Source organism: Liolophura sinensis, chromosome 5 (genome assembly GCF_032854445.1).
Source record: "Liolophura sinensis isolate JHLJ2023 chromosome 5, CUHK_Ljap_v2, whole genome shotgun sequence".
NCBI lineage: Eukaryota > Metazoa > Mollusca > Polyplacophora > Chitonida > Chitonidae > Liolophura > Liolophura sinensis.
This window is the reverse complement of record NC_088299.1, coordinates 11,770,447-11,786,672: the sequence shown is the minus strand read 5'-3', so window position 1 is coordinate 11,786,672 and position 16,226 is coordinate 11,770,447. Positions and strand designations below refer to the sequence as shown.

The 16,226-nt window shown below is 40.3% G+C and overlaps 1 protein-coding gene across 1 annotated transcript in view; it reads left to right on the top strand.

Moving 5' to 3' along the window:
- LOC135465392 (b(0,+)-type amino acid transporter 1-like) overlaps positions 1-16,226 on the top strand; it is a 35,417-nt gene that overhangs the window by 10,886 nt on the left and 8,305 nt on the right. Inside the window, 10 exon segments of the mRNA XM_064742618.1 lie at positions 4,136-4,285; positions 6,054-6,155; positions 7,088-7,330; positions 11,149-11,189; positions 11,191-11,275; positions 12,172-12,271; positions 14,094-14,138; positions 14,914-15,037; positions 15,554-15,657; positions 16,116-16,212. Of these exon segments, the coding sequence (XP_064598688.1) occupies positions 4,136-4,285; positions 6,054-6,155; positions 7,088-7,330; positions 11,149-11,189; positions 11,191-11,275; positions 12,172-12,271; positions 14,094-14,138; positions 14,914-15,037; positions 15,554-15,657; positions 16,116-16,212 (1,091 nt within the window).

The window sequence follows — 16,226 nt, the reverse complement described above, 5'->3', positions numbered from 1 at the left end:
TCTTGGTTAGCATAACGCACAAAGGGACAAAATCCACAGATGGGTAGATGTCTTGGTTAGCATAATGCACAGAGGGACAAAATCCACGGACGGTTAGATGTCTTGGTTAGCATAATGCACAAAGGGACAAAATCCACGGACGGTTAGATGTCTTGGTTAGCATAATATAAACCCCCTAAGAACAGGACTATTACCTGTTCAAAACCATTTGTATTGATCATAAAGTAATGGCATTTTGTCACCGCATTGAAGGTCTCTGTATGTGCGTACAGATAGTTTTAACATTTAACATGACTGCCACCAGTAGACAAAACTAACCTTCAGAGCATGAGCGCTGCACGTAGGCTTCTTCAGATAGTATTAACATTCCGTCACGTTTGTAGTTGCTTTGGGTTTTCCCTCACAACTTTGGATACCCCCCCCCCCTCCCTCTTCAACTCTCCTCCTCTTAAATTCTCCCGCGAAACTGTACTTACTATAGGCCTACTAGTCACCCGGAATCCTACTTTAAAGCGGATCTAACTTCATTGTTTCCGAGATCTGATATGATATCTAGCTATTCCACGCACTTGATGCACAATATCCGCTTCAAATCGAACGAAACACAGCTATTGGCTCAGAAATAAAGTTCATGACTTTGATTTAGCTGACCTGCTCGTTATAGGAACTCGACCCATGGGTTCTTAAATATACACGTCTGAAGGTTCTCAGAACGGGGTACGCTCTCCTGCTCAGCAGCGAATCTGGTCCGAGGCCGGCTGTAAATGTCATCTCGCAATACATTATTTCTACGTTACAATTCTACCCGTAAATCGCCATTACAAAGGCAGGAATGAAAAATAGACTACACAGCTTGGACCTGAATGGACTTTAAAACGGGAAATATTAACTATAACAGATGCGAAGTCTTATTCAATGAGTAGATTTCTCTTTTAAGTAAATATGGACAGCATGTCCAGAATCTGACACTCTGCTATATGGTTATGTCTTTTTCCGGGGCTAGGGGCGTATATCCATCGTGTTGAATTAGATTGCCATGTTGGGTATATGAAGAGCTGCAAATCAAAGCGTAACTGAGATACATACGTTTATCTTGTTATCGACAACTGATATTGTAGCATGGTACACGATTTGAATACTGATTTCACCCACAACACACCTTGCGTCTTTCCAACATCATTGAAAACTGCTAACTACTTCTCTTTGCGTGATTCCGCCCTATTTTCGTACTTTACATACTTTGTTAGATCTATGGTAGTTTGTGTTAAATGTCGTTTTGGGATTTTGCCTTGCGATTATTGACCTGGGACGTCCATCTTGGTTAACCGTTGGTATTCGAATGTGTGTTTCGACGCATACATTTCAACATTTTTTATTGTGCATATCAATGATTTATTCGCCGACATATTTATTCTGACCTAACCTATATTTTCCACTGTGTTTTGGAATCTCTAGATATGCACTGTTTTCGAAACTGCATCACGGTCACCTTGAGGGCAGGTTATTCTTTTTAGGCCAACGAAGAATTCCAGGAACAATATTCGTTTGCAAGATACATTTGACGAGATCTAGACGTGACTGAGTGGTTGTTTTATTCATCTCAAATATCTATTGTCTAGTGACTGTGAAATCCGAATAATAAGACGTATTTCATCGCATGTCCTGTACCTATCATTACCAAAGAAAGTCTATCTTTAACTTAATCTTTAGGAAGTATTTTTGACATCAATAAATTTATTAGTCTATGGAGCGCAGAAGTTCCACAAAGTCAGTGCCATTCAAATCGGCGTGTAAAAACTGTGCTCAAAACTATTTTCATGTTGTTGTTTTTTTGTTAGAATTTTGGATGTGCTATAGAAAGTCATTCAAATGAGGATAAAATATATAGGCCTTTTCAGACCACATCTAAGTGATGTAATGTCATGTCGCTTTTTTCATGTAACAACGTCCTTTTTGGGGGGAAAAGGAACATTCTGAAAACAGTCATTTTCTGTAAATCATCTCTGATGAACTTCTTAAGATTCATTCTAATAGGTTTTAATGAATTTCAGGTGCTGGAATTATATGTAAAACCTTAGTACAATATGGTCTGCAAAGATCACCTTTGGCAATCTAAAAGAGAAAATAACAAAAAATTAGAAGTATACACAATTTTTCTGCTTCCTTTCATGTAAGTCGAGCATTTCCTTTATGTTTAAGAGGGCTTCGTTTACGTGGCCACGGGATGATGAAGCGATCTTAGACATGTCAAGATTTAAATCATTCAAATTGGTATGTTCGTTTCCATTATTTTAGTTAAATTTGTTCTGCAGAAACTTACCCAGAATTTACCTTGTCAAACAGTATTTTGACTTTGTTACATCAGAAATAACAGTTTTAAGGTGATCTGAAATTTTGAATAAAATCTAAGATCGCTTCGTGATCCCGGGGCCTCGTTCCCTGTCCCCAGTAAAAACTGACGAGAAGTTTTCGTGACAGCCTATATACATGTAAGTTATATCACTGATAGTCCTTGCTATTTTCCGAAAACATCGAGAAAGTTATTCATCCAAATTACACCACATAACCAATACAAAAGATTATCCAATAACAATAGTGTGTATAGGTAAACACATGTAAGAGAGGCTATCTGACGGATTATGTTTGCGCCCTGGTTTATAGTGTTTAGCCCTACCGAGCACAAAACTCTTAACCAAGCTGGCGAAAATTGGTACTCTGTCACAAAAGATGCCTTTAGATTCTAGAATAATTGCATCTTTTCTGTCATAGACGAGAATGTATTCATCTTTGCTTGAACTCGCTTTTACAACGCTTGACCCAAACTGAATAAATCAACATTACTCAGATGTGACAAAACCTGTTACCAGCTAGACGTATTACATTTCGTTCAGGTAGAGCACTTTGCGGCTTGTTGCTTACATTAACATGCTCAAGCTGATGTGTTAGGATAGCGTATTGTAGTGCAGTACCATGCAGACCTTCAATAGCTAGGTAACCTGTACTACACTAAGACTTCTCAGTACAATACCATGTCTGAACCGCACGGCTCGTGCAGTGGAGTACAACACTCTTAGCCTAACAATAAATGAATGTCTTTTACAAGCAAATTTTATTAGCAGTTTTGGCCACAGTGTATTTACAGGCCATTTTTAATAAGCAAAATGCTGTAACGGTACACCATCGCCTTTTGTTTTTTCGCAGCCAAAGTGACGCAAAAGGTACACAAACAATCAAATGTATATACACCAAAATGGTACTAAGTTACATGGATAGCTAAAATATGCGTAGGTGTCTATGGTAGGCTATATTAATACTGTAAACCTACAGCAGGTAGCAGATATACTTTTTGCAGATATACTCTGTTTGTTGTGGAATACAGCAAAATATTGTGAAATTTTTATACAGTGTGGTCCTGCGTTATATACATGTATATATGATTAGTCCTGAAGTAATTTATCACTCATTATATGATAATGTTGAAAAAAATGTCGCCGTAATATTCCTGCGACCAATACTGGCTCAGATTGTCGAAAAGTATTATTTAATTTAGTTGATAAACCGTACTTGATAAAGAATATTTCACTTGTACTGCGAACACATTTGTGGATCTTGTCATTGCTTCGGAGTAACTTTCCGTAATTGGGTTATGGATCGATAGTACTTTGGTACAGTGGTGATCTTAACCGGCTTCCATACAGTTGTCTGCCACCAATATGTGTATATTTGCAAGTCCAACGTGAAGTAACCAAAATCGCTGGTTTATTCAGGACACACAGATTTCTCGTACTAATATGGAAGAACGGCAACAAACACATATACAGACATAACATAACATGCTGTGCTAGTAATTATATTTACTTAAATATATATAATTCTGATTTTACGAAGTCAACCTAAATAAGTTGTCTTCTCTTGGCAATATAGTCTTGTACCTTGATCAGCCACATATCATGTATGGGTTTCACTATAGAAATCCTAGTGTCCACGTGGCTTTCATCCAGTAGAAAAAATCAGTGCATATCTATACAAAATCTGATCATATCGATAAAGCATAACGCCCACGAATGCTGTTGTCATTTCACCTCATAATTTGTCTGTCCAGTTTATCCAGTTCTGCCTCTCTCTGTACTTACAGGTAACGAGAATGAGTTGAGGAAGAGGGCTGAGTCTAATGGCTCACTGAACACTCCCTCGGAGAGCCCGACGGTGGTGGAACAGTATGTTGCCATGAAGAAAGAAGTGGGTTTGGTGAGCGGAGTGGCCTTGATTGCTGGTACCATGATAGGTGAGTAATAGACTTGGTGAGTGGAATGGCCCTGATTGCTGTTACTATGCATAGTTGAGTAGTGCATATAGGTTTGGGGAACGCAGTGGCCTTGATTGTCCATACTACTATAGGTGAGTAGTATACTTGGTGAGCAGAGTGGTCTTGATTGCTGGTACCATGATAGGTGAGTAGTAGATTTGGTGAGCGGAGTGGCCCTGGTTGCTGCTACTATGCATCGGTGAGTAGTACATGCAGGTTTGGGGAACGCAGTGGCCTTGATTGTCGATACTACTATAGATGAGTAGTATACTTGGTGAGCAGAGTGGTCTTGATTGCTGGTACCATGATAGGTGAGTAGTAGATTTGGTGAGCGGAGTGGCCCTGGTTGCTGCTACTATGCATCGGTGAGTAGTACATGCAGGTTTGGGGAACGCAGTGGCCTTGATTGTCGATACTACTATAGATGAGTAGTATACTTGGTGAGCAGAGTGGTCTTGATTGCTGGTACCATGATAGGTGAGTAGTAGATTTGGTGAGCGGAGTGGCCCTGGTTGCTGCTACTATGCATCGGTGAGTAGTACATGCAGGTTTGGGGAACGCAGTGGCCTTGATTGTCGATACTATTATAGGTGAGTAGTAGACTTGGTGAGTGGAATGGCCCTGATTGCTGGTATCATGACAGGTGAGCAGTACACGAAGGCTTGGTGAACAGAGTGGCCCTGATTGTCGATACTACGATAGGTGAGTAGTGGACTTGGTGAGCGGAATGGCCCTGATTGCTGGTACCATAATAGATGAGTGTTTGACTGTGAGCGGAGTGGCCCTGATTTATCGGTACTTTGATCGGTGAGAAGTAGACTTGGTGAGCGGAGTGGCCCTGATTGTGGGTACTATGATAAGTGAATAGTTACCTCATGATATTAGTATAGACGTACAACATAGAGAGAAAGACCAGAGCAGCGACAACAGTGATGTTAATTACAATTTATGCGAAGCGATTGATCTAGAATTACTCAAAATACTGTGTCGTCATCATACATTTAACATACAAAAACATTAAAACAATTCAGAGGGTCCCGGCCCTTAATGACGATACTTTGTATAGGATTCCGTAAGTGAGCACATGAATTAGATAAGAAAGATAAGAGTTGGGTTGTGAGCAGAAGAGAAATAATCATTATTAGCACAGCTGAGTACGCGTCCTTTCTTAACTCTTGAGAATTACCGATTGTCGTGAAGGTAGTGGTAGAGTTTTAATCAGCCCTGGTTAGCGGCACAGGGTTGTCGACAATAACACAGGCTAAAACTATAGCTATATTATCCAACACAACTTGACCCAGTCACTCTTTAAGAACGCCTTGGCGTGTAAATTACTACTATTTATACATTTACATGAACAGTTACACTAAAACCCTGAGTGAGGTAAATTGACAACAGGCCATATTTCACCGGTTACGCGTGACCATTTGCCATCTATCACACTGTCGTCGCTGCTTTGGTCTAACTCTCTATGCTGTAGCCGTATTTCACCGGTTACGTGTGACCATATGTCAGCTATCACACTGTCGTCGCTGCTTTGGTCTAACTCTCTGTGCTCAGCGTCTTTAATTTTATTCATGTTTTGGTTTAAAGGTAACCTCTGAAGATGTGTCATAATGATATACCTAATAAGCCTTCAATTCAGATGTCCATGAAAAATGTGCACATCTGAATTTTGTATTTGTTTTAGTGACCATATTCCTTACATTTTAAATTTTCTTTTAAATTTCATCCAATATTTTTTTAGGCTCTGGTATTTTTATTTCCCCTGTTGGAGTGCTAAACGCCACTGGATCTGTGGGTTCTAGTCTCCTGGTCTGGGCGGGATGTGGAATCCTTGCCATGTTTGGTACGTCTTCTCAAATCACATACCTAGTGTTATTTATCAAGTGTTGGAAAGAGATAAAACTCTTTGTCAGCGCAGCCAGTGACAAAAATAGTTGTTTCGTAGTTTGCTTCAGGCTCTCCCGTTTAACGCCCATAATTACGCACAATTATCAAGCCAAGAATACAAACCGATCGGGCGTAGTAACTTAGGTATAAAATTCTGATGATGGATTCAGTTTGGATGTCAGTGTGATTGTTTTATATAGAATAGTAATTACGACTAATGCGCATTTATAACATATTTGTTGGAAGTATTTAAATGTGCTTGCAAAGTAATATAACAACTAACGATATATGCGTGGAACTATAACGAATGCAGTTAATTTGTAATATATTAGAGCAGCATATTCCGACCGAATTTTTTTTTTGGATTTTTCTCATCATACAATAACTAATATACATAATAACTAATATAACTAATACATTTCACATAGCATGACAGGGAAACTTTCGCACGCAAACTTTAAAAATCGCTTTGTTATTATTAAATAAACTATAGCGGCCACATTCTTCGATATCTGACATCAACGTTGGCTAACTATTACGTCCTCTGATTAAGACGTACTGTGTTATGTTGAACTGGCCAAATATTACAGCATTACTATTCTTTAGGTGGGGCTTCCATGGCCTGGGTGGTTAGCGTGCCAGCACCGGCGCAATGACCCAGGAGCCTTTCACCAATGCGATCGCTGGGAGTTCAAGTCCAGCTCATGCTGGCTTCCTCTTCGCAATAAGTGGGAAAGTCCTTCAGCAACCTGCGGATGGTCGAGGGTTTCCTCCTGGCTGTGCCCGGTTTCTTCCCACCATAATGGTGGCGCCGTCTTGTAAGTGAAATATTCTTCAGTACGGCGTAAAACACCAATGAAATAAATAAATAAATGCAATCTTATTTAGGCGCACTGTGTTATGCTGAACTGGGCACTATGATAACCAAATCTGGCGGGGAGTTTGTATACATCGGCGAAGCACTGGGGACTATTCCAGCGTTCCTCTTTGCCTGGACATCTGTAATCGTGATACGTACTTCGTCCATTGCCATCATATGCCTCTCCTTCGCCCAGTACGTTGTCACTCCATTGTTCGACGAGTGTGGTCCACCAACCATCGTCATTAAGTTATTAGCTGCGGTGGCCATATGTGAGTAACAGCTTAACAGCGCTGCGCATGCGCCCTGTCCTTTTTTTTATTTTTGTGTGTGTGTCGATCCTTTGTCCTATCCACTGCATGTATTAGTGGGACGAAATGCCACAGGGAAACTCCAACTACAGTGAAACATTTTTCTGAACAAATTTTTTGAGAACAAAAGTAAATGCAGTGCATCTATCAATATCACTTTTGTGTGAAAGGATAATCCTTAGTGTATCCTTTGTATCCGAAGAGTAAGAAACTGAAATATCTGTAGATGTAAAACTGCATCCTTTCCGCTGTTCCAGCTTCATCATCGCATCTGCCAAACGTCACGGTTTATCATTCTTCACTAATCCTTGTCAGTGTTATTCCTGCTTGGCCATAGTTGCCTCCATAATTTCCTGGGTTGTTCTCTAGTTGTATAATTCTAACACTAAACTCAATCCCGCTTTTCCTTCCTCTGGCTTCAATACGAGGTTTTCGAGTTTTGACCTTACGACAACACCTTGACTTCTTTTTGTGGTTTTGTGGCGACGGTGGATCAAACCGTGAAAGTTAATATGCGTGTTATCTAAAACAATTACCTTTCTGGTCTGAATTATGTTCAGTGCTGTTATGTGCTTCATTGTGAGAAAATATCGAAATTCTCGCCGCAGTTTTTTTGGACATATACAGCTATACAAGATAGGTATTAAAGATAACCCGATCGTGCCGTAAAGCGGCGGTGTAACGACATATCATAAGGCGTCACCGGGATGTCGTAATCTCTCAACTCGAAAACCCTGTATCAATACCAGCCTTACTAATTCGTGCTTTAATAAAGGATACTAAATGTATTCTCTTTCCATGTTGTATGGCTATATTTCATGTTTAAGGGTCAATCTTCCTGGTTTTACTGATGTGGAAGTTTACTGCAAAGACTGAATAGAACAGTGTATCAAATGCACTACGACAGCTACAGCATTGAGGGTTCCATCCACTCTCATGCGAACAGACATTCACAAGTGTGAATTATACATTCAAAATATTATATATTAATATCACACATTAATCTTTATTCATTCAAAAATGTGTGTAGATATCCATGAATTTGTCCATAACATTCTTAGAGTGTAAAGACATTTAAAATGTGTATAGGCATTCACAAGTGTGCATGGACATTAGTTAATGTGTATATGCCTTCACAAGTGTGCACGGAATTAGCAAGTGTGTATAGGTATTCACAAGTGTGCATGGTCATTAGAAAGTGTGTATGGGCATTCACAAGTGTGCATGGACATTAGCAAATCTGTATGGGCATTCACAAGTGTGCATGGGCATTAGTAAATGTGCATAGACATTCACAAGTGTGGATAGGCATTCATAAGTGTGTATAAGAATTCACATGTCTGCGTGGACATCAGCAAGTGTGTATAGACATTCACAGGTATGTATGTAGACATCCACGAATGTGTATAGGCACATACATTCACCATTTTGCATCGACATTCACCAGTGTAGATAGTTATTCACAAATGGCTCCCTGTTGCATTCTCTAGGAGCGTTATGTTACACGGAACTGGGCACGATGATCCCAAGTCCGGTGCCGAATACTCCTACCTGAAGGAAGGTTATGGCAAGGGTGGCCCAGTGGTAGCCTATCTGTTTGCCTGGACCTCTATCATCATCATCAAGACATCATCATTCGCTATCATCTGCTTAGCCTTTGCTGAATACATTTGTGACCCAATCTTTGATGACTGTGGACCACCAGAAATAGTGAAAAAGTTCCTGGCAGCTGGTGCAATATGTAAGTACCATATTTGCTGCAAATCCGCAATGTAATACGACACTGACAAATCACTTGAAGATGACACTGGCAGATCAGTTGAAGACGACTCTGACAGATCACGTGAAGACGACACTGACAGATCAGTTGAAGACGACTCTGACAGATCACGTGAAGATGACTCTGACAGATCAGTTGAAGAGGACGCTGATAGGTCAGTTGAAGATGATGTTGACAGGTCAGTTGAAGACGACACTGATGGATCGGTTAAAAACGACACTGACGGATCGGTTGAAAACGACACTGATGGATCAGTCGAAAACAGCGCTGATAGATCAGTCCAATACGACACCAATAAATCAGTTGACGACCAAAATGATAGATCAGGGGAAACTGATAGATCATTTGAAGATGGCAGTACGTCTTAAGTTTAAACTCTGAATTTGAAAAAAATGAGTGAGTATAATTTGATGCTTAGAACAAAACTGGGATAGGTAACCTTTCAGAAATGCGCTTAAGGTTTGTTGTAGCATTACCCCATGGTAACTAGAATTTCTACATTTGGATCGTAGAATAAAATATAAAGACAGCCGTACCATTATGCCTTCCTTTGGTATAATAGTATATGTTTTTACCTGCATCCTGTATACCATTCCGCCACACCCTGTCCTGCACTATACCACGGTCATTACAAAATTAAGTCTGTTTTCCCGCCTCAAGCCTTCTTTGTTTGCGGTGCCTCTTTTGTACAAGCGTACATTACAATGAAATGTCTTCACGAAATAATGGCAGCACATTGTCAGAATTATTTGGATTGTAATCAGTGTCCACTTTTACAAAAATGCTTACAACTCTTTTTATTCATATTTTATTTATAACATTTCTATACTTGTAGCTGAACAACTACACTTTGGGAATGTGCGTCATTCCCCATACAAGCATAATCCTCAGTTTCGTGCATTCTCAGCTTGTAGTCGAACTGTTACTCTTTGGCATTGTGCGTCGTTCCCCATACAAACATGTTCCTCACTTTCGTGTGTTTTCACCTTGTAGCCGAACTGTTATTCTCTAACAATATGCGTCATTCCCCATACAAACATGTTCCTCACTTTCGTGTGTTCTTAGGTTGTAACCGAACTGTTACTCTTTGACAACGTGCGTCATTTCCCATACAAACATGTTCCTGAGTTTCGTGCATTCTCAGATTGTAGCCGAACTGTTACTCTTTGGCAATGTGCGTCATTCCCCATACATACATGTTCCCCAGTTTTGTGTGTTTTCAGCTTGTAACAAAACTGTTACTCTTAGACAGTGTGCGTCATTCCCCATATAAACACGTTCCCCACTTTCGTGTATTATCAGCTCGTAGCCGAACTGTTACTCTTTGGCAATGTGCGTCGTTCCCCATACAAACATGTTCCTCAGTTTCGTGTGTTTTCATCTCGTAGCCGAGCTATTACTCTTTAACAATATGCGTCATTCCCCATATAAACACGTTCCTCATTTTTGTGGATTCTCAGCTCGTAGCCGAACTGTTACTCCTTGGCAATGTGAGTCGTTCCCCATACAAACACGTTCCTCAGTCTCGTGTATTCTCAGTTCGTAGCCGAACTGTTACTCTTTGGCAATGTACGTCATTCCCCATACAAACATGTTCCTGAGTTTCGTACATTCTCAGCTTGTAGCCGAACTGTTACTCTTTGGCAATGTGCGTCATTCCTCATACAAATATGATGTACATGGGAACATTTTCATCAACTGTTTTCGTGTATTCTCAGTTAGAAACCAAATAGCATCAAGTACTGCTTCTCGGGACTTTTGTCTACTCTTTCCCCATGGAAAAAAACATGTCGTGAAATATAGATTATTTCATTTTTTAAATCTAACTGTATATTATTGTTTCAACTATCATTGAATCATTATGTGAAATTCCACTTTAATTTAAATTGGTTAATTTTGACCTACTAATTTGTCCTACTAAAATTCGAATGTATCATTCCTCGGTTTATATCTAGTCATTAACGGTGTGTTGTTGTTGTTTCTTCGCCGAACAAACCAGTGACCATCGCCATAGTGAACTGTTACAGCGTGGTGTTAGCCCGCCCGTGTCCAGGTGTTCTTCACGGTGCTGAAGATTGCTGCTCTTGCCGTCATCATCATCGGGGGGTTGGTCATGATTGGAAAAGGTCAGTCAATTCTACGTATACTTCGTCATCTCAGGACCATTTGTGGTAAACAAAGTGTAAAATGTCTACCCGTTAATTAGTTGATTTGAATGATTGATGTTTCATTTGTATGATTGAATGGATGATTAATTTTAACGTTTTGGTTGAGCTGAATGATTGACTGGGTGACTTGATTGATTGATCACATCTGAAACAGGTGCATGTAACTTGTGACTTGCCTCACATGTAAGGTACGGGTTTTCAGCCATTAGGTCTAGCTTATTGTACGTGTCATATGGCTTCAAGGCGAGTGATTTTCAAGACCACATTTTTAGTTTATTTTAACATGTTTTCATTTTTTGTGAGCTTGCACAGTAATATCTAACCACAATACACGACACACAACGCACGACACACGACACACAACACAAGACACACAACATACAGGAATTATCTATTTAACTGAATATAAGACATCCGTTCAATTCTTCTTTTACACGACAGTTTCTTCAGGCTGTCGTCGTATAAGTGAAATATTCTTGAGTACAGCGTAAAACAACAGTAATAAACAAAAATAAAGTAAGTAACAAAATAAATTTATCTTTCGATCCAGAGTTTCTTTGTACAATTACTTGCCTGATTGTCTGGGCGGCCAGCTGTTTGACGGTGTGTGTGTGTGTGTTGTCTACCCTATGGCTCTGTTTAATTTCCTCCAAAATATAATCCTGACTGACCTCATACTCGATTAATTTTTTGTCGGTTACAACGCATTGCACCGATGAAGTCAAAGAAAATAAATAAAAGTATCTAAGATGGTTGTCCTGAGAACGCATCATTCATCTGCAGCTTTTCAGTAATCGCCATGTTGTGCTTATCATTGTGATTATTGTTGTTTGAATGTGACTGCTTTGTTGCAGGAAATACTCAGTATCTCCAAAATGGGTTTGAAGGCTCGAAGACGAACCCTTCTGGGATAGCCCTTGCATTCTACGACGGCCTGTGGGCGTATGATGGATGGTAAATACAATTATAAAATTGTCAAAAATTGTTTGTGACTATAATTATTTGGGAACAGTTGTCCGTGTTATTCTTTCATTGTATTTTGGCCTCTGATTTTTACACGCTGTAATTAGATGAATATGTCTTCTCCCAAGTTTCCGGAAAGACAGATCACGACAGCTTGTGTCTTGTAATGTTCGGTGTAACACAGGCGAGAGACGTTAATCATGCATTGGCTCTGTTTCACGCGACCTTGACCTTCATTTGGTTCAGTATCATGCTGAGCTGAACGTATAGAAGGTCTAGTACTGGTGAACGAGTTGTCAATTTTCTGTGACTTAATTATGTGTTTTCGTTCCATTGTAACATAGTGTGGTGTCATGTCTGGTGTCTTTCTTCCAGTGTGACTTTGTAGGATGTCCTGTGTGGTGTTTCCGTCCAGTGTGACCTGGTAGGGTGTCATTTCTGGTGTTTTTTTCCAGTGTTACATAATGAGTTCTCATGTGAAGTGCCTTCCTTCCTGTGTAACATAATGGGTTATCATGTAAGGTGTCTTTCTGGCAGTGTGACTTAGCGGCATGTCCTGTGTGGTTTTTCCTTCCAGTGTGACTTAGTTGGGTGTCATGCCAGGTGCCTTCCTTCCAGTGTGACTTAGACCGCTTCAGTGGCCAAATGGTTAGAGCGTCGGGAGAGCAGCGATCAAACCCGGGTCGGGTCATACCAAATACGTTTAAAAATGGTACCTCTTGCTGCCTCGCTTGGCGCTCAGCACTGAGAGGTTGGAGCAAGGAAACAGGTGGTTAGCCCGGTGTCAGTATAATGTGACTGGGTGGGGCGTCATGTCTGGTGCCTTAGGCATTATTCTTCAGTGGCGGCAACACTTTCACGGCGTGGACTCGCCCTGCCACAAGAAGACACAATACATGTTCACTCACCTAATGATTCCTCGTCGTCATATGACTGAATAACTGTTAAGCACGACGTTAAACCCCAAGCATGCATTAATTCATTTATTCATTCCAATGTGACTTAAAGGGTGTCTTGTCTGGTGACTTCCTTCTGGCGAGGCAGCCCTGTAAGTATGTCGACAAAGGGAATGGCATACTACAAGGAGACACGTTTGCGATTTAACCGACCGAAATAGCAAACAAAGTAACGGTTCGAAGGATTTGATTTGATTCTTATGCTCTACTTAGCTAGTTGTCATTTATACGACGGCGGCCATTTTTATCTTTTAAGAAAACATCAGAACCCGTAGTGAACCACCGCCCTTTGTATATATCTGACATACTTGCTGACTTGCTGAAAGCCGCTGAAGACGAATGATGCGTTAAAACCACAAGATCCATTTATTTTATGAATATATGTTATATATATCGTTTGCTTATTGTTTAACGCCATACTCAAGATTGCTTCACTTATGGCGGTTTTACGGGTGGAGGAAACTGGAATACCCGTGATAAACCAGCGATCTATGATAAGTTACCGACGAACTTTCGCAGCACAGATATATCCACCATATTGGTAAAAGGCTATTGATCTTCAACGAACGTTGGATTGCGGAGCGGCCACACGAGCGTTAATGTCAGCTAATCACTAGTCCATGAACAAGGAGAGCGGGAGAACTTACAAATCTGCTGTCTAAGTATGGCCAGGTTTTAACGCGCGTAAACTCTTGTATTCTATCAGTTGAAAGTAAAGCGCCTTAAAAACTCGACCACGACCCGCAAAAGCTCCCAGAAACAGATCAGCTTTTGTTTAATACAATCTACTCTACCGTCAGTTCCTTCTGTCTCAAACTTGTCATGAAACTGTTTCATTTTCTAATGTTTATTTCCAGGAACAACTTGAACTACGCAGTGGAGGAACTGAAACATCCCGAGAAGTAAGTTGATTTGACTTGTAAGTAGGCGTTAAACTGACGCCCTGTAAGTAAGTAGACGTTGAACTGAAGCCCTGTACGTAAGTAGACCTTGAACTTAAGCCCTTTAAGTCAGTAGGCGATTAACTGAAGCCCTGAAAAGTAAACAGACATTACACTGAAGCCTCATAAGTAAGTAGGCGTTTCACTGAAGATTTATTTATTTGTTTATTTGATTGGTATTTTACGACGTACTCAAGAATATTTCACTTATGCGACGGCGGCCAACATTATGGTGGAAGGAAACCGGGCGAGCCCGGGGGAAACTCACGACCATCCGCAGGTTACTGCCGTTACACTGAAGCCCTATGAGTAAGTAGACGTTACACTGAATCCCCAAACGTAAGTACACTAAAGGCCCCACAATTAAATGTTAAACTGAAGCCCCGAAAAGTAAGTAGACGTTACAATGAAGCTCCATAAGTAAGTAGACACCAAAGCTCCATAAGTGAGCAAACGTTAAACTGAATCCCCAAAAGTGAGTAGACGTTAAACTGAATCCCCCTAAGTAAGTAGACGTAAAATAAGTATTATAAAACAGACGTTAAACTGAAACCCTGTAAGTAAGTGGACGTTACGATGAAGTTCCATAAGTACGCAAACGTTACGCTCAAACCCCATATTAAAGTAAGCAGACATTTAATTTAAGTGAAACGTATAGATCCTCTAGCTTCTTATTATGTTTGTTCCATTGGTGAAGTTGACGAATTTGCAAGAAGCTCTTTTTCTCTTACTGTAGGAATCTGCCTCGTTCCATTCTAATCGGCCTTCCACTGGTGACGATCTTGTACATTCTCACCAACATTTCCTACTTCAGCGTCATGTCAAAGGCCGACATGCTGGCCTCCTCTGCTGTGGCTGTGGTAAGTTATAATTTATGGTATCCCTTGTGTGGAATGTTTGTTATGGTACGTTACAACTTATTGCATCCACTGTGCAGGTTTGTTGTCTTTCTTTCTTGCAGCTGTGGTAATTTACAACTTATTGTATGGACTGTGCAGGTTGTTGGCCTTGTTTGCTGTAGCTGTGGTAAGTTACAATTTATTGTATCGACTGTGCAGGTTTGTTGGCTTTCTTTGTTGTAACTATGGTAAGTTACAGCCTATGGTATAGACTGTGCGGGTTGTTGGCCTTGTTTGCTGTAGCTGTGGTAAAGTTACAACTTATTATATCCACTAATATACAGGCTGTTAGCCTCCTCTGTTATACCTGTGGTAAGTTATATTCTCTGTGTTAGGCTTACAACTTAACAATTCTAGGATTCTGTAGACATATTAACTCTTTGTTTGTATCATTGACTTCACAAGACACTCAGTTACATCTGTACGATGTAACATGATGTTGTGGTAAAGTCACGTGACTTTCTGTTTGCCTCACAGACCTGGGGAGAACGCGTCTTGGGCAGTGTGGCCGTCGTCATTCCGTTTGCTGTAGCCTGCTCCACGTTCGGCGCTGCCAATGGCACCTGCTTTACCGGAGGAAGGTAATTACTGAGTACGGTGTGAACGTTATGTAAGGCGAAATCACGCTTTTTAGCGAGATTTGCATGTTATCAAATAGACGTGTTCAAGCGTCAGTCATATCACTTTGAAAAGCGTGGTTTCGCACTACATGAAATGTATTTTCCCCAAGTACTGCCTTGGATCCGTACGGTACGGCTCTTTGATCTTTATGAAAGAAGAATTGTAAACGTAAAATATGTTTTACATATACTAAAATTGCCAAAGTGACGTTAAACCGTAATATCCATTCTCCACTTCAAAGTATTAAACTTGAACAACTTCTGAGTTATGCCCCTTTTCCTAATCTTTTGCACGGCGCTAAAACCAAATAAATCATAAATAAAGGAAGAATTAAGTCAATAAAGAAAGAAATAATGGTTATCTAAATGAATAAAAAAAATCACAAACACTGTGTTGCTTGAATACTTGTATATTGTAGGCTGTGTTATGTGGCTGCCAGAGAAGGACATCTGCCAGGTCTACTGTCGTTTGTACATGTCAAGAAGTTGACGCCTATTCCCTCTCTTGTCTTCACGGTAAGGTTTGCTAC